The sequence below is a fragment of the Triturus cristatus genome, chromosome 8, assembly GCF_964204655.1.
Source record: "Triturus cristatus chromosome 8, aTriCri1.1, whole genome shotgun sequence".
Taxonomy (NCBI): Eukaryota; Metazoa; Chordata; class Amphibia; order Caudata; family Salamandridae; genus Triturus; species Triturus cristatus.
The window spans coordinates 188,200,240-188,222,103 of record NC_140591.1 but is presented as its reverse complement, the minus strand read 5'-3'; the positions used below and the strand labels follow the sequence as shown (position 1 = coordinate 188,222,103).

The 21,864-nt window shown below is 50.1% G+C and overlaps 1 protein-coding gene across 2 annotated transcripts in view; it reads left to right on the top strand.

Moving 5' to 3' along the window:
* CHAF1B (chromatin assembly factor 1 subunit B) overlaps positions 1 to 21,581 on the top strand; it is a 237,299-nt gene extending 215,718 nt beyond the window's left edge. For both annotated transcript variants that reach the window (XM_085621289.1, XM_085621290.1), the window contains exon 14: positions 20,503 to 21,581. In XM_085621289.1, coding sequence (XP_085477415.1) covers positions 20,503 to 20,627 — 125 coding nt within the window. In that variant the 3' untranslated portion in view covers positions 20,628 to 21,581. The remainder of the gene's footprint in view (positions 1 to 20,502) is intronic.
* The last annotated feature ends 283 nt before the right edge of the window (positions 21,582 to 21,864 follow it).

Here is a 21,864-nt window from a genome sequence, read left to right as displayed (position 1 = left end):
CGTTACCCACTCCAGTGGGGGGGGGGAAGCGTTCAATCTTTTCTGGCATAGTGGAGAAAAATTACTCGGGACAAGTGGGTGCTGAATATTGTTTGCAATGGATACAGTCTTCGGTTCATCAGCCCGCCTTCAGCGATTCCGCCGGTAAGCTCACAGTATCAACTGCGAGAGCTCCAGGCGGAGGCAGACATCCTGTTGAGGAAGAAGGCGGTGGAAGACGTACCTCTGTCTCAAAGGGGAAGAGATCTGTACTCTCGGTTCTTCCTGGTTCGCAAGAAGGACAAGAATGAGTTCAGGCCCATTCTGGATTTACGGCAAGCAAACAAATGGATTCGCAGAGGGAAATTCCGCATGCTATCGTTGCACCAGATTTACCCTCAGCTGCAACGAGGAGACTGGCTCTGTGCCATAGACCTACAAGATGCGTACTTCCATGTGCCCATTGCACAGAAGCACAGGAAGTTCCTGCGATTCCAAGTCGGCGCCAATCATTATCAATACACAGTACTGCCATTCGGGCTAAAGTCTGCGCCCAGGACCTTCTCGAAGTGCATGGCGGTGGTAGCTACACACCTGCGGAGGAACAAGGTGTTTGTCTACCTGTACCTGGACGATTGGTTGATCAAGGCCTTCTCCTCCTCGGAAGCACAAGCGCACTTCCGGAAGACGTGCGTTCTCTTGAACAAGCTGGGGTTGCACGTCAACATGTCCAAGTCTGTCCCGACTCCGGTCCAGTGCATACAGTACTTGGGGGCCTCCATCAATACGCTGTCAGCAAGCGTGTCTCCTTCGGAGGACAGACGGTTATCACTCCTTCGAAAGGCTCCGGCTCTTATGTCCGCTCCATCGCCGACAGTGAGGAAGGTGTCTTCGCTGCTAGGATCGATGGCCTCATGCATCTTCCTCGCGCCTCACGCACGGCTGCACATGAGACCACTGCAGGAGTGCTTGGAGGATCAGAGGACCGGTTCTTGGGACGACCAGATAAGGCTGTCTCTGCATGCTATTCAGTCGCTGAAGTGGTGCTGTTCGGCGGACAATCTCCTTGGGGGTTCCCTTCCACAAGGACATTCCCCCGCAGAGTATCGTGACGGATGCGTCTCTCCACGGCTGGGGAGCGCATTTCGGAGACTTACAGATACAAGGACAGTGGTCCCCGTTGGAGTAGACGTACCACATCAATTTCCTGGAACTCAGAGCCGTTTCCTTGGCATTGAAGGCCTTCCATCCGTCCTTCCAGACCAACTCGCTGCTTGTACAAACTGACAATACAACCACGATGTATTACCTCAACAAGCAGGGGGGGTCGAGATCACGCACTCTGTCGCAGGAGGTGCAGTCGATCTGGCACTGGCTTCTGGCCCGAGGACTGACGATTACGGCCAAGCATCTGCCAGGTGTGCAGAATGTTCAGGCGGACGCACTGAGCAGACTGATTCAGGAATACCACGAATGGGTCATAAACGACTAGGTACTAGGGGACGTCTTCGCAAGGTGGGGAACTCCAGACGTAGATCTGTTCACCACCGCCGAAAACAGCAAATGCCGAGACTTCGCATCCAGGTACTACCAGCGGGGGACGCTGGGGAATGCGCTATGGATCGACTGGTCGAACAGCTTTCTGTACACTTTTCCACCCATTCCCCTGATTCCGGCGGTGCTCATCAAGCTGTCCCAGTCCGGGGCGCGGATGATCCTGATTGCCCCGGAATGGCCCAGACAGTGGTGGTTCACGGACCTTCTTCACCAGTCTCCTTCCTCACATACGGCTGCCGTGCAGGCTGGACCTTCTCACGAAGTTCAGGGGGCAGTTGGTGCACCCCAACCTCTAGTCTTTGAGTTTGGCGGCATGGCTCCTGAGATAGTGCAATATGGCCATTTGAATCTACCACAAGATTGTATGGACATACTGAAGGAGGCTAAGCGGCCTTCCACTAGAACGTCCTATGCTTACAAGTGGAAGAGGTTCTGCATCTGGTGCAAGTCCAAGCACTTTGACCCGACGACATGTAAGGAAGATGTCATCCTTCCGTACCTTTTGCATTTGGCGCAGTCTGGCCTTAATTTCCATTCCATTAAGGTCCATCTCGCTGCTTTGACTGCTTACAGGAAATGCCCTTCACAGACTTCCTTCTTTCAGATCCCTGTGATCAAGAGTTTTTTGGAAGGCTTGAAGAAAGTGTTCCCTCCTGTCAGACTTCCCTCGCCTTCATGGGAATTGAATGTGGTGCTGTCCAGATTGATGAAGGAGCCTTTTTAACCTATTCACAAGGCTTCGTTGCAGCATCTGTCTTGGAAGGCGGCGTTCCTAGTGGCCATTACATCGGCCCGCAGGGTGAGTGAACTTCAGGCGTTGTGTTGCGTAGAACCTTATACGGTATTTCATGCTGCTAAGGTTGTTATGCGTACTCACCCTAAATTTCTTCCTAAGGTTATATCTGATTTTCATGTCAACCAGACCATAACTTTACCTACGTTTTTTCAGAATCCTTCCTCTCCAGCAGAAAGGTCTCTACATTCCCTGGACGTTAGGAGGGTGTTGAAGTTTTATCTTGATAAGACCAAAGATATTCGTAGGTCAGACCAATTGTTTATCAATTATGGATCAGTCAGGACCGGTCTTGCTACCTCCAAACAGTCCATCTCTCGGTGGATTGTGTCCTGTATACAATTGTGTTACCTAAAGGCTAATAAGACCTTAGGGGGTAAACCTAAGGCTCATTCCACCAGGGACAAAGCTGTCACGACTGCTTTGCTGCGTAATGTTCCGATTGCAGAAATCTGCAAGGCGGCCACTTGAAGGTCGGTCCATACCTTTGCTGCGCATTACTGTCTGGACACGGATGCCAGGGCAGATGCTCAGGTTGGGCAGGCTTCGCTGCGAAATTTGTTCGCACAGTAGTGGTATTATTTTGTAGTCTTCTCCACCGCTGTTTTGGTGTGGGGATTGGCTTGCCATTCTATTCACTAGATTGACTATACACAGAGATCCCCTACTTCAGAAGGAGTAGTTTCTTTTCTGTAACTCCAGTTCTGTAGTAGGGGTATCTCTGTTATAGTCATAAGCGCCCGCCCTCCTCCCCGGTGGAGAGACGAATGTTAATGTAAGGAATGCTACAGGTCTGGCGTGTTACGCCTTCAAAAAACTGAAAGTAAAAGGGACCTGCTGTGCATTCTGGGATACTGGAAAAGTTCTGGAAAGTTTTCTTAAAGGCACAGTATCCTATTCTGAGCCACATAATGGCAGCCTATGGGGCTTGTCTGTCCATTCCTTCCTCTCTATCATTCCAGAGGCTTTTTGCTGGTAGAGGCAGGTTTTTCTCTGTGGAAAAAGCTGGGCAGGCAGTGCTGTTGGTGGATGTTGGTTGAATTTTCTAGTTGAAGTACTGGACAGTGTAGCCTGTGGATATAGGCTGCATTATCTGTCTTTGAATACTCTCTTGTGTAGATGCAGGTCTGCATGGCTTGACAACTTAGATTATTTTTATTGCTCCAGGGTCCACGCACATGGGCGGGACTATTCACTAGATTATGACTATAACAGAGATACCCCTACTACAGAACTGGAGTTACAGAAAAGAAACTACTCCTACTATTTAAATCCCTCACAAATGCATATCTGATATGTCCGGCATGTGACTTTCCTGTAGTTAATGTTGGTCAAAGGTTCCATAAACTACTAAATGCTTTACCAAACTGCACCTTTTATGATCATTTATAAGAATAAGTCTTTAACCCAGAATTCTTTCCCAGGGTGAAAATTAGGTAGACTATCAAATTGTCATTATTTTTATTTATTTACTTGAGTTTTATAGAGCGCTCGCTAGACCTGAAGGTATCAGAGCGCTTTACATGAGAGTTACATAGGTTACAAGTTACACATTGCTACGGAAGGTACATCAATTACAAGTTACCTCCGCTAGTTCATGGCGTGTAAGGGTAAGGGGGGTCATGTAAATGGGTGACGGGGAGGAAGATTAAGCGGAGCATAGGCACAAGGATAAAAAAGCAGGCAGGGGAGAGAGATTCAGGAGAGAGGAAAGGAATAGAGGAGGCAAGCAAAGAATGATGGAGGGAGTAGGAGACACAGCCAGGAGACGAGGAAGTAACTGTGTCTGAAGTCCGGCTGGGTGGGAGACAGCTCCCCTTGTAACGGGATCATTCCTAGTCTTCCATTATGTGTGATTCCCTTGTCACAGTGGACTCTCAGCGGGGTCGCTGAGACTCCAGGGCATAGATGCTGGATTCCTTCCCAACATTAGGAGAAGAGTGCTTTGGTCACAGGCACACTTAGAAGAATGAAGGAGGAAAGAGGAGGGGGAAGGGGAGGTGGTGGAAAACCTAGCGTGAACACAGTGTCTGACGTCCCGCGGGGTAGAAGACTGTTCCCGGTGGTAAGGGGATCAATCCTAGTCCTCCTCTGTGTGACTCCCTTGTCACTGTGGACTCTCAGAAGGGTCTTAGACTCCAGGGCAAAAAATGCTGGATCCATCCCCAACAAGGGAAGTGGGAGTGATTTAAAACAAGGGCATACTTATGGGGGCCATTTTAGGAAGTCAGGCTGGTAGAGAAAGGCACCCACTGTAGAAGGGGAAATGGGATGCGCTAACTAAAGGAATCTGTGTATCCTGGTGACCCTGAGGCTGGACTTCTCTATTAAGCCTCTTTCCAGATGGTACAGCAGGACCCGGATGCAGGGTCATCCTCTCTCTGTGGTGATGTCTCTGGTGGGTGCCATTTGGAGTTCAGGCGAGGTGTATCCCGTATGTTCTATGAGGGCCCAGTTTAGGTACCCTCTGGTCCTCAAAACTTCCACCTCTGCGCTGTAGCTACTAAAGGGAGCCTCCCTTAGGGTGATTGCTTTTGACCCCCGGTCACGATCCCCAGCAGGCGCCATGTTGGGGTCAGGCATCTCCAAAAAAGAAAAAGGCTCTTGTATAGTATCGATACCAAATGCCATAATAGTTTAAGGAGGACAGTGTCGGGAGTCCCAGCCTCCTGGGCTTACCACTGGGACTCCCGGTGCTCCCGGTGATGTTTAAATAATGCCCCGTCTCACCGTGTTTACTCTTGCGGTGAGTGCCTGCAATGGCGGGTGGGAACTGCCTGAGATCGGTGCTGTCTCCTCCCATCGGCTTCACACAGCGCGCCAGCTGTGCATCGCCAGAGTGATCGCAGCTCCCATGGTGAGAGAAGGTGCCGATTCCTCAGCTGGTCTGCTCTCCCGGGGCATACGAGCCGGTGGTGTCCACTCCGTCGCAAGCATGGATATCTCTGCAAAGCTCGATGGGATACGGGTCAAATCTAATTCCAGGGAATCATCCTGTCATCCGGTGGCGGGATCGCTGCCCTAGGAAGGAAAACAATGCCTCGGCGCGCTGTTTAGGAGGTCGAGAAGAAGGCTCACCACGGAGCAACAGCTCCGAGCGGCCATGATGGGGCTTGCTCCGCCTTCAAATTGACAGTCTATCGAGGATTATCCATACATTATCCACAGAGTCCTTATGTGGTTTATTGGAATTCTTTTAACCATCCCATTTGTAGGGTCTAGAAATGGAATTTAGTAGAGCTAAATATGTGGTAGAGAACATTTTTGTTGATCAGGTGTCTTTAAGATGCAGAAAAGTTACGTGCTTGGAGTTTCTCGCCTGGAGACACGTGCACACAGGCAGGGAGTGACTTGCATCCATCCTTAGGGTTCCAAGTATAAAATACATTTAAAGGCGTAAACCTACACTTAATATGCAGTTCGTATCGCATTTTCAAAGGGGAAACTACACAGGCCCTTATATAAACCAACTTTCTACAATGCCCTGAAACAACATGGATAGGCTGTCATGTTTTCAGTGTTAATTTCTGATGGGTTTCAGTGGTTTCTCAGTGTGTTCCAAACATTTTGATGTCAGTGATTCAGAATATTTATTCGGCCACCAAATACTCATAATAGACTAAAACTGTTATTTTCCACTCTTTGCAAAATTGACTCCTTTTCTGGATTCACATCCTGTCCGTTATTCCGCCATCTAGTGGTTGAGTCCGGAATAGTCTTTTTTTCTTTTTTTTTTTCTTCTCCATTCTGGGTTTTGTCGACAACCATTTGGCGCTAGGTACGGCCCCTGCGTGACGTCAGACGGTGCCCTGGAGCTTGTTGTGCGTGGTAGCCATCTTCAGATTATTTTTTCTGCCTTTGGGTTTGGAAGCAAGAGGGGACACATCTGAAGTTTTTCAGAAAAGTCCCCGAAAAAAATCTCTAGTTTTTAATAAAAAACAGCATTGCACATGGACTTCAAACCGTAGAACACAAATGCACCCAGGGAACATCTCCCATATCTGAAACATAAAGGTTCGACAGATGGCAAGGTAGGGGCCATGGAAAATACCCCTTTCAAATTCTGCCCGAGTGCCACCACAAATTCGCACTATGAGATCCACACGACGTGTGCAACCTCTGCCTGCCCAAGGACGACAAGGACTGTGAGGCCTGCGTGTTCTTCCTTCCGAAAACCCTCGAGACACGCCAAAAGCAGAGAGGCCCACTATGCAACAATGTCCCAGGCACCGTAGAAACCTTCCCTGAAGGACTTGGGCCTCTCTAGTGACGAGGAGGACCAAGGAGTTCCAGCAGAATCGTTTCACGAAGGATCGGACGTTGAAATTCTGGAAGGGAGACTCCGGAAAATACCAGCACTAACAAAGATGGCGAAGAACACAGAGAAGAAGACTGATACGGTAAGACACCATACACATCCGTCGGAACCGAAGGGCCACGATAAATCTCTGCCTAAAGCAGCTCCGATGCCAATGAAAAAGGCGATCGAAGGCCAGCTGCGATCCAAAGAAACCCACAGAACCTTACCAAAGGACGCCAATGAGGGAAGATCACCCACGGTGCCGAAAGCAAGGGTCGAAAACTAACCCCTGAAGGGAATTACGCCACCCTCGAAGACAGAGGCAAGTGCGACTAAGAAGAGAAATCTCCGGTCTCCGACACAGAGAGAGCCCTCAAGGTTGAAAAGGAAAATAAACGACTCGAAGCAGAAATGGCAGCGCTCCTCCAGAAAAAGGAGTTTGACACCTCACTCGAGAAATTCTGTATTCCTAAAATGCCCATCACTGACAATGTCGAGGCCGAAGGGGAGAAGAGGTAATCCTAGAGTCACCTCCAACCCCCGAACCACACGATGAGTAAATCGACGCACCTGAATAGGAAAAGCCTCAAAGTTTCGAGGATCAATGGAATGTCCTCGCCACAGAAATCCCTGAGGAGGAGATATGTTATCCCTCAAAGGCTTCCCCGCTAGATGACCTAGCCTTCTACAACAGCCTAGTGAAGAGAGTAGCTGACTCTTTCGGGGTCACCCTCGAAAAAGAAAAGGGGGGCACGTTTCCTCTTAGAAACACTACCCCCAGCCAACAAGGGCACACAATACCTACCAATCATCCTGGATCAGGGCAAGAAATCCTTCAAAGAGCCCTCATCAAGCAAGGGTGTGACACCAAGGGTCAAAAAGCAGTACAAACCCTCTTCCAATGACCCTATTGTCACCACGGCCAGGAGAAGAGCAGATGCCCTTTATAACAGTAGACCACCTCCAGAGAAGGAAAGCAAACAGATGGATAAGGTAGGCAGAAAAATGGAGAAAGGAAAAGCAACACAATGGCGCATCGCAAACTCCAATACACTGCTGAAAGGGTACAGACACCAACAATGGGATAACAGCAAGGAGCTCATCAACAAGCTGCCAGAAGAGGACAAGAAAAGGGCAAAAGCTATTGTTCAAGAAGGCAAAAACATAGTAAACACGAAGGCAAAAACATAGTCAACACAAGTCTTAAATCGGCATTTGACGCAGCAGACAATTGTGCACAGGCACCACACTAAGAAGGCATGCCTGGTTTAGAATATCCAGCTTTAAACACTAGGTGCAAACCTCCATCATTAACAGACCGTTTACAGGAGAGGCACTGTTTAGGAAGGAAGTAGATGAATCTCTCCAACGAAACTGCAAGAGCCATGGGAACCCTGCAACAAAGAAGTACCTTCAAAAGAGGAGGTTTTAACTGAAGAAAACCCACAGGAAGAGGAGCCTTTATTCAGGGACAGCAAATGTCTCCACAACAACAGGGCCAGGGGAATGGCCAACAAACAGGATACCAAAACTGGCAACAGGCACAGCAGTCCTTTGGAGGAAGAGGCAGAGGCCAGCCCTCTAGAGGAAGAAGGAAATGGCTCAAATTGACTCGTGCACAGAAAGAGTCCCACACAACACCAGTTGGAGGCAGGGTATCGCAATACTTACAACAGTGGCGAAAGATCACCACAGACAATTGGATATTAAATTTGATAAAATACGGGTATTGCATAAAACTGACAAACGCCACCATCAAACACCCCCCGTCTCCCAAAAGGATAAATTCCTCAAATCAGAGCTCATACAGTTAAAATCAGAAATCAACGAGCTTCTTCAAAAACAAGCAATAGAAATTGTACCAAGGTAAGACCTTTTCAAGGGAAACTACTCACTGTATTTCCCAGTTCCCAAACAGGACCTCTCGCTAAGGCCAATCCTGGACCGAAGGTTAATAAACAAATTCATTTTGACGCAACATTTCAAAATGGCTACACTCCAAGAAATAATACCACAAGTTCAAAGGGGAGATTACATGGCAACAATGGATCTCAAGGACGCCTATTTACACATCCCCATGAACACAGGTCACAGAAAATATCTCCGGTTCCTACACAAGGGAACACACTACCAGTTCAAAGTGCTCCCTTTCGGAATAAGATTAGCACCACGTGTCTTCAAGTCCCTAGCTGCAGTCGCACCTACGAAAGGATGGAGTACACGTCTACCCTTACCTAGACGACTGGCTTATAAAAGCAGACACAAAACAAAAATGTCTTAGCCATGCTCAGACAGCAATTCACACGCTCCTAGGATTATAATTCTTAATAAATCACAAATCCTCCACAAGGCCAGAAAAAGAGAACATTTTTAGGTGCAAGACTCCTCAAAATTTGCACGGGCTTACCCTACACAAGAGTATTTAAGCCATCAAACAAACTTCCCTATACTAGAAGGGTCAATCTCCAACAGTGAGAAGAGTCATGAAGCTCTTGGGTATGATGGCGTCTTGCATCCCACTCATTCCTCATGCCCGCCTCCATATGCACCCCTTACAGGAATGGCTTTCCAACAACTGGTCACAAACCACAGGGAATTGGGAGGATCTAGTGGTTGTTATGCACAGACTGCAAGCAGAAATACAATGGTGGGCATCCAAGAACATAACACAGGGAAGACCTTTCAGAAACCCAACTCCGTCTGTGACAATCACAACAGCTGCATCCCTCAACGGATGGGGAGCACACTTTGAACAACTGAAGATACGTGGCCAGTGGAATGACCTAGACTCCATAAAACACATCAATTACCTGGAAATAAACAGTATTCCTAGCATTGAAAGCGTTCCAGAAACACATTCGCAGGAGGACTGTCTTGATTCAAACAGACAACGCCACCACAATGTTTTACCTCAACAAACAAGGAGGTACGAAATCATTCTCGCTAAGCAAACTAGCACAACAGATCTGGCAATACACCTACTGGCAATATACAACACAACAGCAGATCTACTGAGCAGGCAGAACTGCTCCCACGAAGGGGGAATTGAAGCGCAAGACAGTACAATACATCTTTAATCTCTTGGGGACCCCAGAGATAGACCTGTTTGCTACAATACCGGACAAGAAATGCCAGTTCTTTGCCTCCAGGTTGCTTCACCACCTGTCAAGATTGCCCTGTCAGTAGATTGGTCAGGGACATTTGCATACGCTTGTCTACCAATACCTCTAATCCAAAGAGTTCTGGAAAAAGCAAGACAACCAGGGACAAATCTAATTCTCATTTCTCCACAATGGGCCAGACAAACATGGTACTCCAGTCTGCTAGAACTGTCCAAAGGACGAATAATCAAACTCCGAGCAGACCAGGACCTATCCACAATGCAACAGGGCCAAATCTTCCACCCGGAGTCAGCAACGCTACGCCTAGCGGCCTGGCACCTGGATACGTAGATTTTGGGCACCTAAACTTGGCTCAGCAAACAATGGAACTTCTAAAGGAAGCAAGAAAACCAACAACAAGACAATGCTATGCGGCAGAATGGAAGCAGTACACAACTTGGTGCACAGGAAACAAAATTAACTCGGGCAACACACAAGAAATAGTAATCATATATCTAACTCATCTCCTAGACCGTCAAATCAACTACTCAAGCATAAAGGTACACCTCACAGCCATCGTAGCTTACACCAGGGGAAAGTCATGCAAAAGCTTCTAAGACCGGTCATAAAAAGGTTCCTAGAGGGGTCTTAAAGTATTGACCACCCCCCCCCCCCCCCCCCCCCCACCTCTCCCCCCCCCCCCCCCCCCCCCCCCCCCGATCTGCTGCTTAACCATCCAAAAAGCAGCTGCCTTCGAGGATGCCTTGGACATGCCACCTCCACTGAAGCAGCACAGGAAAGTGGACAAGGCTTTGCCCTTCTCTTCCTCCACCACCTTCATCCTGCTCCACAGCACACACCCTCCCCAACCAGTTTTCTAGATGACCTTGTTCCACATACACCTCTGGGGGTCACCACCTTCAGACAAGTGGGCGAGAATAACTTTGACAGCCCTCCACAGCGGGGGATCCCTGGAACACCTATGATGATGACCCACCAGGGGGCAAAAATTCCGGCACATACCCTGCCCGTCCCTCCCCTCCACATGACTCCACTTCCTACTATTAACTTATTAGAAGGGCTGCTTCCTTCTGCAAGGTGGATCTCCACACTTAGCCTTTAGAGGCGCATTTTCTTTCTGAGATTCTATCCTCCACCCACTGCTCCGCTCACTACCTCCCCATGTTTAAAGGCCTGTTGCATCACATCCGGACAGCTTTCACGCCCCTGTCTGCAGAAGTCATTACACCCAGGGTGTATTAAAAAGTTTCTCCTGCTGACCCTCTGTACATTCGTTGCCATCTTCCACCTTACTCTTTAGTAGTCCGTCACTACCGCCCATAAGATGGCTACTGGTGATGCCCCTTCACCAGATAGAGAGTAAACAAATGGATCCTGCAAGTAAGAGGGTAGCCGCGCAATTGGCCAACCATTGGCAGATTGCAAATTCCATTGGGTTACTTTCTAGGTCCAATTGTGCCTATTGTAATAAAATGGAGGAGCTTCTCCAGCATCACCCAGAAGAGCACATGCAAAGGGGTTATAAGATGGTCTCTGAGGGGAAGCAGATCTGCAACATCATCTTCTGCACACTAGATACTGCTGTAAAGGGGGAGGGGTGTGCAGGGGGGCTGGTGCCATGAGTTATTCTGCGCAGTCATGTCTGGCTCCAGATCTCTGGTTTTTAGCTGGAAGTCCAGCAAAATTTGCTCAACCTGCCCTTTGATGGGCAACATCTGTTTGGACTGCAGGTTGACCAGATGTTGGGGGAAAAAAGATACGAAAATGGATGGCGTAAGCCATGGGTGTCCTTCAAACACCTGCCCCTCGGGGCTCCTTTCGTTGCACACCCTACCACCGACTACATGCCCTACAGTCCTTTCCCAGAGGCTATTTTCAAGGGTCCTGTAGAGGCATCCATTCGAAAGACTGGTATAAAGGTGGATCCCACAAAACCCTGACTTGCCTCTCCTTTCCCCTGATAATATATCAGCTGTCAGGGGACGCCTTCAAAGTTTCTTTCCCACTTAGCAGAACATCACCTCCAACCAGTGAGTGTTGGATATCATCCCACATGGATATTGCCTAGCGCTCACTTCCACGCCTCCCACCATTCCATCTTGCAAACACAAACTGTCCCCAGAACATCAAAAGCTACTTATGGAAGAGGTCAAAGCTCTGCTTCTCAAGGGAGCTACAGAACCCGTCCCCTACCATCAGCAGGGCACGGGAGTATATTCTGACAGTTCTCTTCTGTTCATTCTGGACCTCAGGCTCCCAAACGAATACATCCTTGCAGAGCACTTCCATTTGGTTACTCTTCAGGGTGTTATCCTGCTACTACAGCAAGGCAACTTCATGGTTACTCTTGACCTGAAGGACGCTTATTTTCACATACCAATCCACCTGGCACATCTCCAGTATCTCAGATTCTTAGTCAGCGGAAAACATTTCCAGTTCAAGGTGCTCCTTTTCGGGGTCTCCACTGCACCCAGGGCATTCACAAAGTGCCTCGCAGTAGTAGGTGCTCATCTGCACAGACATGGGCGTTCATGTGTTCCCATTTCTAGGCGAGTGGTTTGTCTTAAGTGCAACCCTTCAAAATTGTTGCGAATACACTCTGCTCACAATAAACTTCCTTCACCAACTAGTGTTTGCCATCAACACAAAAAAATCCCATCTCTAACCCCTCCAGATACACCCTATCTTGGGACAGTCCTCAACTCGGTGATTGGCATGGCTTATCCAAATGCTGCCAGAATACAGTCCTTCCAGGCTCTAATCCCGCTTTCAACCAGGCCACCATGTCAGTCAGGACAGTTATGCGCCTCCTCGACATGATTGCCTCCTGCATTTCCATAGTACCCCATGCCAGATTACACATTTGTCCATTGCAGGAGTGCTTGGTGCACCAGTGGGTTCCAACACCCTTAGTCCAGAGGCAATGCTGTATGGATGAGTTAGGCAGGCATATTTGCTCATGCTTTTCCTCCTCTCCCATTACTTCCGTTTGTGTTTCGGAGGCTTTGGCAGACATCTCACCCTCTTCCTGGTGGCTCGCACCTGGGCACGCCAACCATTGTTTAACATCCTTCTCGAACTCTCAGTAGTTCCACACAAGCTGATCTCCAGCAGTCCAGACCTTCTCATGCACAACCATTGAGAAATCCGGCACCCAGTCCTCAGATTTCTCAATCTTGCAATCTGGCTCCTGGAGTCCTAGAAAGTGAAGACTTTAATCTTCCACCCAAATGCATGAGCATTCTTAGACTTACGCAGGCCTACTACTCATGCCTGGAAGAGGTTAGTCTACTATTGTCATTCTAAACACATTGACTGCTTAGCAGTCTTGTCTGCTACCTACTTCACTTGTTAACTTGTGGTTTAGCTTTCCCATCCATGCAACTACACCTGGTTGCTGTAGCTGCCTACCTTCAGAACAGCCAACACATTCCCCTCTTAAGAATTCCTGTCAATAAACCCTTAATAGAGGGTCTTAAGAGTCATTCCTCCTCGAGACTCCACCAAACCTGACATGGAACCCTAAAATTGTATTAAGAATCATGGGCCCTGTGTTAAAACCCCTCTACACCTGCCCCCTCCAGTTTCTCTCTTGGAAGGTAGCATTTCTGTTCGCCATCACTTAATTCAAGCATGTCAATGAGCTTCAGGCACTAACCTTGTAGAACCTTTCTTCCAGGTACACAGAGATAAAGTTGTTCTCTGCACCAACCCCAAATTTCTCCCAAAAGTGGTCTCCCAGTTCCACCTCAGTCAATCCATTGAACATTGTTGTTTTCCCTAAACCCGACTCAGTTGCAGAATGAGCTCTCCATACTGTAGATGTTGAACAAGTCCTCATGTACTATATTTACTGTACTATATTGACAACTAACCCCTTCGGAAAAACAAATTGGCTTTTTGTTGCTTTCTCCAAACCCTGCAAAGAGAAGGCCCTATTTACATCTGGCATTGCAAGATGGATTGTAAAATGCAACCAGACATGATATGCTAAAGCTAAAAGGTCCTTGCCCCTTCCTCCTAGAGCCCACTCGACGTTTTTTTTTTTTTTTTTAAACCTCTATGGCCTTCTTGTGGATTTCCTATAGCTCACATTTGTAAAGCAGCTAGATGGTCCACACCACATACTTTTACAAAGCATTATTGTGTAGATGTGCTAGCCCGCTAACAAGCCAATGTTGGCCTGGAAGTTCTAAATGAACAAGTTACTTACCTTCGGTAACGATGTATCTGTAAGAAACATTAGTTAGTTAGATTCCTCACCTTAGAATATCCCCAGGCGTCGGACTGGATCCGGAAGATTTTTCGTCAGCAATACCCCTTGCGCGTCGCTAGGCGTCGTCTGCGGCTCCGCGTCCGTCGTCGGCGTCGTGCGCCGGAATGACGTCGTCGGAGTACTTAGACGCCGCCCTCGCGCGCTGACGTCAGTTCTTGTACATAGCTTTCCGGGCCAGGAACGCAGAGCCATGCAAAGACCGACACTGGTGCCAAAAAGAAAATCTAGGGGCCTGAAAAGGATAACCTTAACCCTAGATGTCAGTTCGCAGAACGGGGAGGATGGGTGGGTCGGTGAGGAATCTAACTAACTAATGTTTCTTACAGATACATCGTTACTGAAGGTAAGTAACGTGCTCATCTGAAAGAAACACGTTAGTTAGATTCCTCACCTTAGAATAGATACCCAAGCAATACCATCCCCGGTGGTGGGTCTGCGAACCAAGATCACACCAGAAAGTCCTGGAGGACAGAACGGCCAAAGAAGCCATCCCTCCGGACTTGGCTGTCAAGGCAATAATGTCTGGCAAACGTGTGTAGCGAAGCCCACGTCGCCGCCTGACAGATGTCCTGCAAAGGGACTCCCCGTCCCAAGGCAGTAGTAGCCGCTGTGGCCCGAGTAGAATGGGCGCGCAGCCCAACAGGAGGGTCCTTTTTTGCCAAGGAGTAACAAATTTTGATGCACAAAACGACCCACCGAGAGATGGTCCGTTTGTGCACAGCTTTCCCCTTTTTAGCACCCACGTATCCAACGAAAAGTTGGTCGTCCACCCGGAACTGCTTTGTGCGGTCCAAATAAAAGGAGAGCGCACGTTTTGGGTCCAGACGGTGGAGCCTCTCTTCCTCTTTGGAAGGATGCGGAGGCGGAAAGAAGGTGGGCAAGGTGACAGACTGCCCAAGATGAAATGGAGTCACCACTTTCGGAAGAAAGGAGGGACGAGGCCGAAGGACAACCTTGTCCGGATGAACAGAGAGAAAAGGAGGCTTTGAAGATAAAGCCTGGAGCTCACTCACCCGTCTAGCCGAGGTGATGGCTACCAGAAAAGCAGTCTTAAGCATCAGCAGACGAAGAGGACAATTATGAAGAGGCTCAAAGGGAGCACACATTAGAAATGTGAGAACAAGATTCAAGTCCCACTGAGGCATTACAAAAGGGACAGGAGGGAACGTGTGAGTAATGCCTTTTAGAAAGCGTGTAACTACAGGGGACTTGAAAAGAGAAGGCTGATCAGGAAGCCGCAAGAAGGCAGTGATGGCAGCAAGATAACCTTTCAGGGTGCCCAGGGCAGAGCCCTGCCCGGCCAAAGAAAGAAGAAACAGTAGAACCTCAGAAAGAGGGGCGGAAAGGGGATCCACAGCCTTTGCTGTGCACCATGCCACAAATTTGTTCCACCGGCAGGCGTATACTGTCTTTGTGGAGGGACGCCTGGCTGCCAGAATGATATCACAGACTTCAGGAGGCAAGTCAAATGGCATCAACTGCCGCCGCTCAATCTCCACGCATGGAGGTGGAAGCTGGACAGGTTCGGGTGGAGGACCATCCCCTGCTGCTGCGACAGAAGATCCTCCCGAAGGGGCAGACGTATCGGAGGATCGGTCAACATACTGAGTAGCTCGGGATACCAGTACCTTCGTGCCCAATCCGGAGCCACCAAGATGACTTGGGCCCGGTCATGCCTGATCTTCTTCAGCACTCTGGGCAGAAGTGGTATAGGCGGAAAGGCGTACAACAGACCGCAACTCCACTCGTGACGAAAAGCGTCGCCGAGCGAGTGCCGCCTTGGAAATTCCAACGCGCAGAACTGCTGACATTGCGCGTTCTCTTCGGTGGCGAATAGATCTAACCAAGGCTCTCCCCACTGCTGAAAGAGACCTTGCGCCACTTCGGAGTTCAGACGCCATTCGTGATCCGTCATGCACCGGCGGCTGAGTTCGTCTGCTCTGGCGTTCAGAGAGCCCGCCAGATGTTGAACCACTAGGGTGACGCCCTGGTGTTCCAGCCATGTCCAGAGGCGCAGAGCCTCCTGACAAAGGGTCCACGACCCCACCCTGTTTGTTGCAATACCACATGGCGGTGGTGTTGTCCGTGAACTCCTGCACGACACTTCCCCTGATAGAGGGAAGGAAGGCTTTCAGTGCAAGCCGGATCGCTCTCAACTCCAACAGGTTGATGTGGAGACGAGACTCCGCCGGAGACCAGAGGCCTCTGATCTCCGCCTCTCCCATATGGCCACCCCATCCCAGGAGGGACGCATCCGTCACTACGACATGCTCCGGTTGGGGAAGGGAGAGGCTCTTGCCCTTGACCCAATCGCGGTCCGTGAGCCACCACTGCAACTGCTGTGCAGTGCCCTCCGAGATCAAGACCTGGTCGGACAGGTTGCCGTGATGCTGGGCCCACTGAAACTTCAGGTCCCACTGCAGAGCCCGCATGCGCCGCCTGGCGTGATGCACTAGTAGGATGCAGGAGGCCATCAGCCCCAGAAGCCGCAACACTAGCCTGACCGAAACCCAGGATAGAGGCCGAAAGATGGGAATCAGGGCCTGAATATCCCAGACCCGCTGTTCCGGCGGATAGACCCGGAACTGCGCCGAATCTAGAACCGCTCCGATGAAGAGGAGCTTCTGAGAGGGACTCAAGTGTGACTTCGGCACGTTGATGGAAAATCCCAGCAAATGCAGGAGATCCGCCGTAGTCTGGAGGTGGGAGACGACTGTCTGGGGCGAGCCCGCCTTCAACAACCAGTCGTCGAGATAGGGGAAGACTGGAACCCCTGATCTGCGCTGATGAGCTGCGACCACCGCCATCACTTTCGTGAACACCCGAGGGGCACTGGTGAGGCCGAAGGGGAGCACGGTAAACTGAAAGTGCTCTTAGCCCACCGTGAACCGCAGGTAACGCCGGTGGGCCAGCAGGACGAGGGTGTGGAAATATGCGTCCTGCAAGTCCAACGCTACCATCCAGTCTCCGGGGTCTAGGGCAGCTAGAACCTGAGCCAAAGTTAACATCTTGAACCTTTCCTTCCGGAGGAAGGCATTGACGTTCCGGAGGTCCAAGATAGGGCGTAGGCCCCCTTTGCCCTTCTTGGGAGCCAGAAAGTAGTGGGAATAACAACCACGACCTACTTCTGGGCTCGGAACTCGCTCGACTGCCCCCTTGGCCAAGAGGGCCGAAACTTCCTCGTGGAGAAGATTCAAATGATCCCCCGAGATACAGTGGTGCTGCGGTGGCATGGCTGGAGGGGTCGTCTTGAAGGGGAGGGAGTAGCCCCTTCGGACGATTTGCAGCACCCACCTGTCCGATGTGAGGGACCGCCAGTGGAGCAGGTGATGGCGAACTCTGCCGCCCACTGACGTGGAATGGGCCTGAAAGCTCGGACTAGGAAGGCTTTGAGGCGGATGCTGCCGGGGTGGATGTGGGCTGACCTCGTCGTCCTCCAGAACCGCCTCGGCGGAAACCACGTCCGCGACCGCGCGCAGGTTGGTTCTGCGGCTGGTGGCTAGGCGCACGTGAGGAGGCACCCCTTCCTTGGCCACGAAAGGGGCGAAAGACGGAAGTTTGCGACCGCGGGGCCGAGAGGCCCAAGGACTTGGCCGTAGCCCGGGAGTCCTTAAAGCGATTCAGCGCACTGTCCGCTTTCTCGCCAAAGAGGCGAGTGCCACCAAAGGGCATGTCCATGAGAGTGCTCTGGACATCGCCCGAAAATGACGTGGACCGCAGCCAGGCGTGACGTCGAAGCGCCACTGTGGTAGAAATGGCCCTAACCAGCGAGTCCGTAGTGTCAAGCCCACATCGGATAGCATGTCGCGCTGCATCCCTCCCATCGGCCAGAGCCTGGGTAAGTCGTGTCCGGACCTCCTCCGGACACAGGGGCAGCACGTCCTCCACCGCATCCCACAGAGAGTGGGAATAACGGTCCAAGAGACAGGCGGTGTTCAAAGACCGCAGGCCCAAACTAAGGGAGGAGAACAGCTTCTTGCCAAACTGTTCTAGTCTCTTGGAATCCCGGTCCGGCGGGGCGGTCGGGAAGGAGGATTGGGAGGTAGAGGCCTGGATAACCAGGCTCTCAGGGGTAGGGTGTTGGGACAGAAAACTGGGGTCGCCCGGAGCAGGGCGGTGGCGCCTGGCGACGTTCCTGTCCACAGGAGGAACTGTGGAGGGTTTGGACCAGGTGCCCTGCAGAACGTCAATGAGGGCCTCATTGAATTGCAGCAGAGGCTCAGTGGAGCTTGCTGCAGACTGAAGCACCTCAGTAAGGACGTTAGTCCTCACAGCCACGGCAGGCAGCTCGAGCCCAAGGGCTGCGGCCGCCTTGCGCAGCACCACAGAGAAAGCAGCGCCCTCCTCCGAAGCCACAGTCGGAGGAGAAACGAATCCAGTGTCTGGAGAGGTATCCAGGCCACTGGCCTCCCCCAGTTCATCTGCCCAGTCCTGTGACATTTGGGCCTGAAGGGCCATAGAATCTTCGGATCCCTCCCAGTTGTCCCCATCATCCGATTCCTGGTATACAGGAGGAAGGAACGGAGCCGGGCGATAGACCTAATGTGTCTCTAGCGGCGCCGAACGCGGCGTCCATCGACGCCATACCGGCGCCGGGCCCAGAGTGGGGCTGAACTGGGGCTCGACGTCTAGCGGAGTCGCCGTCGGGGGTGGTACCGGTGTCGATGCCGGCAGAGGAGGCGTTACGAGGTCGACCGGCGTCGGCGGGGACTCTGGAACGGGTCCCTCGGGCGCTTGCGGCGTCGAGGCCGGAGCCGTCAACGGCGCCGGGGCCAGAGCCACCGGCAGGCAAGGCAGCCCAGTCGGGTCCGCGGGGCCCGAAGGCGCGCCAGCGGGTGGCGACGGCGGAGCCAGGCTCCTCATGGCCGAGAGGAAGGCACTGACTTCCACCGGCATCGCGTCAGTCCCAGGGACCGGAGGGTATGGGGACGTGCGCGGCGCCTGCGGCTCCGCGGGGGTGGAACCACCCTGACCCTCGGCCGAGTCGCGCGACCGGCGTCCGAAGAGCGGTGTCGCCTCTTGGACTTCTTGGAATGCTTCGACTTACCCGAAGACCCGATGGTGACGTCGGCTGCGGCTCCACGACCGACCCTTGGACCTCCTCCTGGACCGGGATCGAGAGGCGCGCGGAGCCGAGTGGCGAATCTCGAAGCTTACGGGACCGCTCCCGTCTAGCCTTCGAGGTCAGGGCCTTGCAGTCCGAGCACGACTCTGCGTCGTGGTCGAGGCCCAAGCAGTAAAGGCACCGGCGGTGATGGTCCGTAACAGACATCAAGCGGCTACAGTCAGCACAGGCATTAAAACCAGGCATCCTACCGGCACCGGAGTCGAGACAAGATCAAAAAGGATCAAAAAAGTTAGTCAAAAAATGACTAAAGGGGTAGCTCTCCCGGATCTGCGCTTACTGGCGCGGAAAAAAGAAGAACTGACGCCAGCGCGCGAGGGCGGCGTCTAAGTACTCCGACGACATCATTCCGGCGCACGACGACGGACGCGGATCTGCAGACGACGCCTAGCGACGCGCAAGGGGTATTGCTGACGAAAAATCTTCCGGATCCAGCTGACGCCTGGGGATATTCTAAGGTGAGGAATCTAACTAACGTGTTTCTTTCAGATACACGTTTTCAATTGCAGCTTCCACAGGCAAGCCACAACTTTTCTGGGAGGACTGCTTTACAGTCTATGTACAGCATGTGTATCTACAGCCACGCATACCTCGAACTGAAAATATTACTTAATCAGCAAGCATCTGTTTGTGCCATGTAGTGCTGTAGATTCACATGCAATATACCCTCCTCCCCGATGCCTGCAGGTCTACAGTCCTCATTTATATCTCATTTTCCTCTGTTTTTGCATGGACATCTCTATAAAACACTTCGCTTCACATTCCATCCTCACCTGCTGTGCGGGAAAGCTAACAGTGGAGCCGATGACCGTCTGCATTACCAGCAAGAGGAGGAGTCACAGTACCTCGTGACTCGAAAGACTTTCTTAGAAGGAAAGGAACTTGCACGCATCCGGGTCCTACACTAGATGGCAGGAGTATTGACAGCATGTGAATCTACAGCTCTACATACCACAAGCAGATGCTGATGGGTTAGTAAAACTTTCCTTCTAAACACTGCTCATTTCATTCAAGCACACTACTGGAGTAAACCAAAGCAAGAAACAATATTTTAGTGACATCCCTAAATAACAAAATAATAATTCTTAGATCAGTCTTTCGTGCTGCTCCCTTGTATTACAAAGTTACATTATTTTGGCCATTTCAGGAAGAAATAAAAGTGAATTAAATGTTTCCTGCCTGTCTTAAAACAGCTTCACTTGGTGAATGGGGGTTCCTCTTGTTTGCATTCACAGTGTAAATGTGAAGGGTCCTTCCTTTTAACTAGCTTGTCTAAGAATATAATTACAAGAATAAAAGGGTTCACCAACAAAAATATTACTAATAACCAAAGCTATTTTCATTTTCTAGAAAAATCTTCTGAAGACCAGCTGTGCAAGACTCCAGAATCCAAACGCCTTAGAACTGATGGATCTCCAATCTCTGCATCTTCGGAGAACCAGACTGGTGTTGGGACCACAATTTCACTGAAATAGAAGTAAAACGTTTGCGGTTTGTCGCAACCAGATTGGAGCCATCAAGTAACATCTGGAACGCTCTATTGTTATCTAAGCAAAGCTGGGGCACGCCAACGCAGGTGTTCCACAGACTGACATTATAGCAGAAGGTGCCTAGGTGTTACTTTCAGAAGTCTGCCAAGTTATATAGGTGGTTGCACGGCTCCCATCTGGTTCTATTCCGAACCATTCTGTCCTACTTCCGGTGGCTCGACGAGAGATTCACGCCACCAGTTTGAGAGCGTGGATTCTGGTTTCCCTCCAAGGTTTTGTTCCAAGTTCATCTGTTGCTTTGAATGAAGAGGAGGAAAGGGATGTTTGAGATTGCATCGTTTTGTCTACTACCACCACCATGTGTTCAAATTCCCTGCTTCATTTCTATTCCAGTGCAATTCAGAGACGTGGACGTTGTATTCAGCTATGGAGTGCAATAATGTCTATCATTACAGCGGGATCCTCTTCAAAATTCTGATGCAGGGGAGATATGCATGCTTGTCGTCTTCTGGTATCTGTGCACATTTGTTACCTAGGAATGTAATCTGTTTTGACTGATTTTGTTGTGCATTCTCGGTCCAGCCTGCTTATCCGGTTGTGTTGTTTTCTATGTTGCTTGTAATGTGTTATTTGTACAGATTTTCTTTCTGCTCCTTCCAAGAAAAGTATTTGAATATGAAGGACTGGCTACAGTCTGAGCAAATGTAATTTAAATTTTCTTTCAGTAGTCGAGCACTTAATGCTTTCTTTGATATGCAGTTTTGAATGCCGTTTGCGAACAGTGAATTAAAACTAAACATACAGATAACTCTAAAACACCAATTGAGGTATCATTGTAAATATTTAACTGACTTAACATTGTTTCGTGTCACTCTTGTACATGGCAAGATTGAGAAATATACAAAGACTTTACCAATTGAGTAAAACGTTTTCTATTCACCCGTTCTCCGTTGTGGTTTTTCATTGTTGGGTGAATCAAAAAATGTGTTTTTTCCCTATGTGGAATTGCGTGATTTATCTTCTCTTAGTCAGCCTTTTCCTCTTTTACGGTATAGAACTATCTGTCGATTTCTCTGTATAATGCCTTGGCTTAGTTTAATTTGAGACTATTACCCCTACGTTGTATCTGATGACCTCGAGGCTGGGAGTTGATGTGGGTATAGTGAAAGCCATTCAGTCAGCAGAAGGACAGCTTGTATTAAACAAATTATCCTGCCAGGGT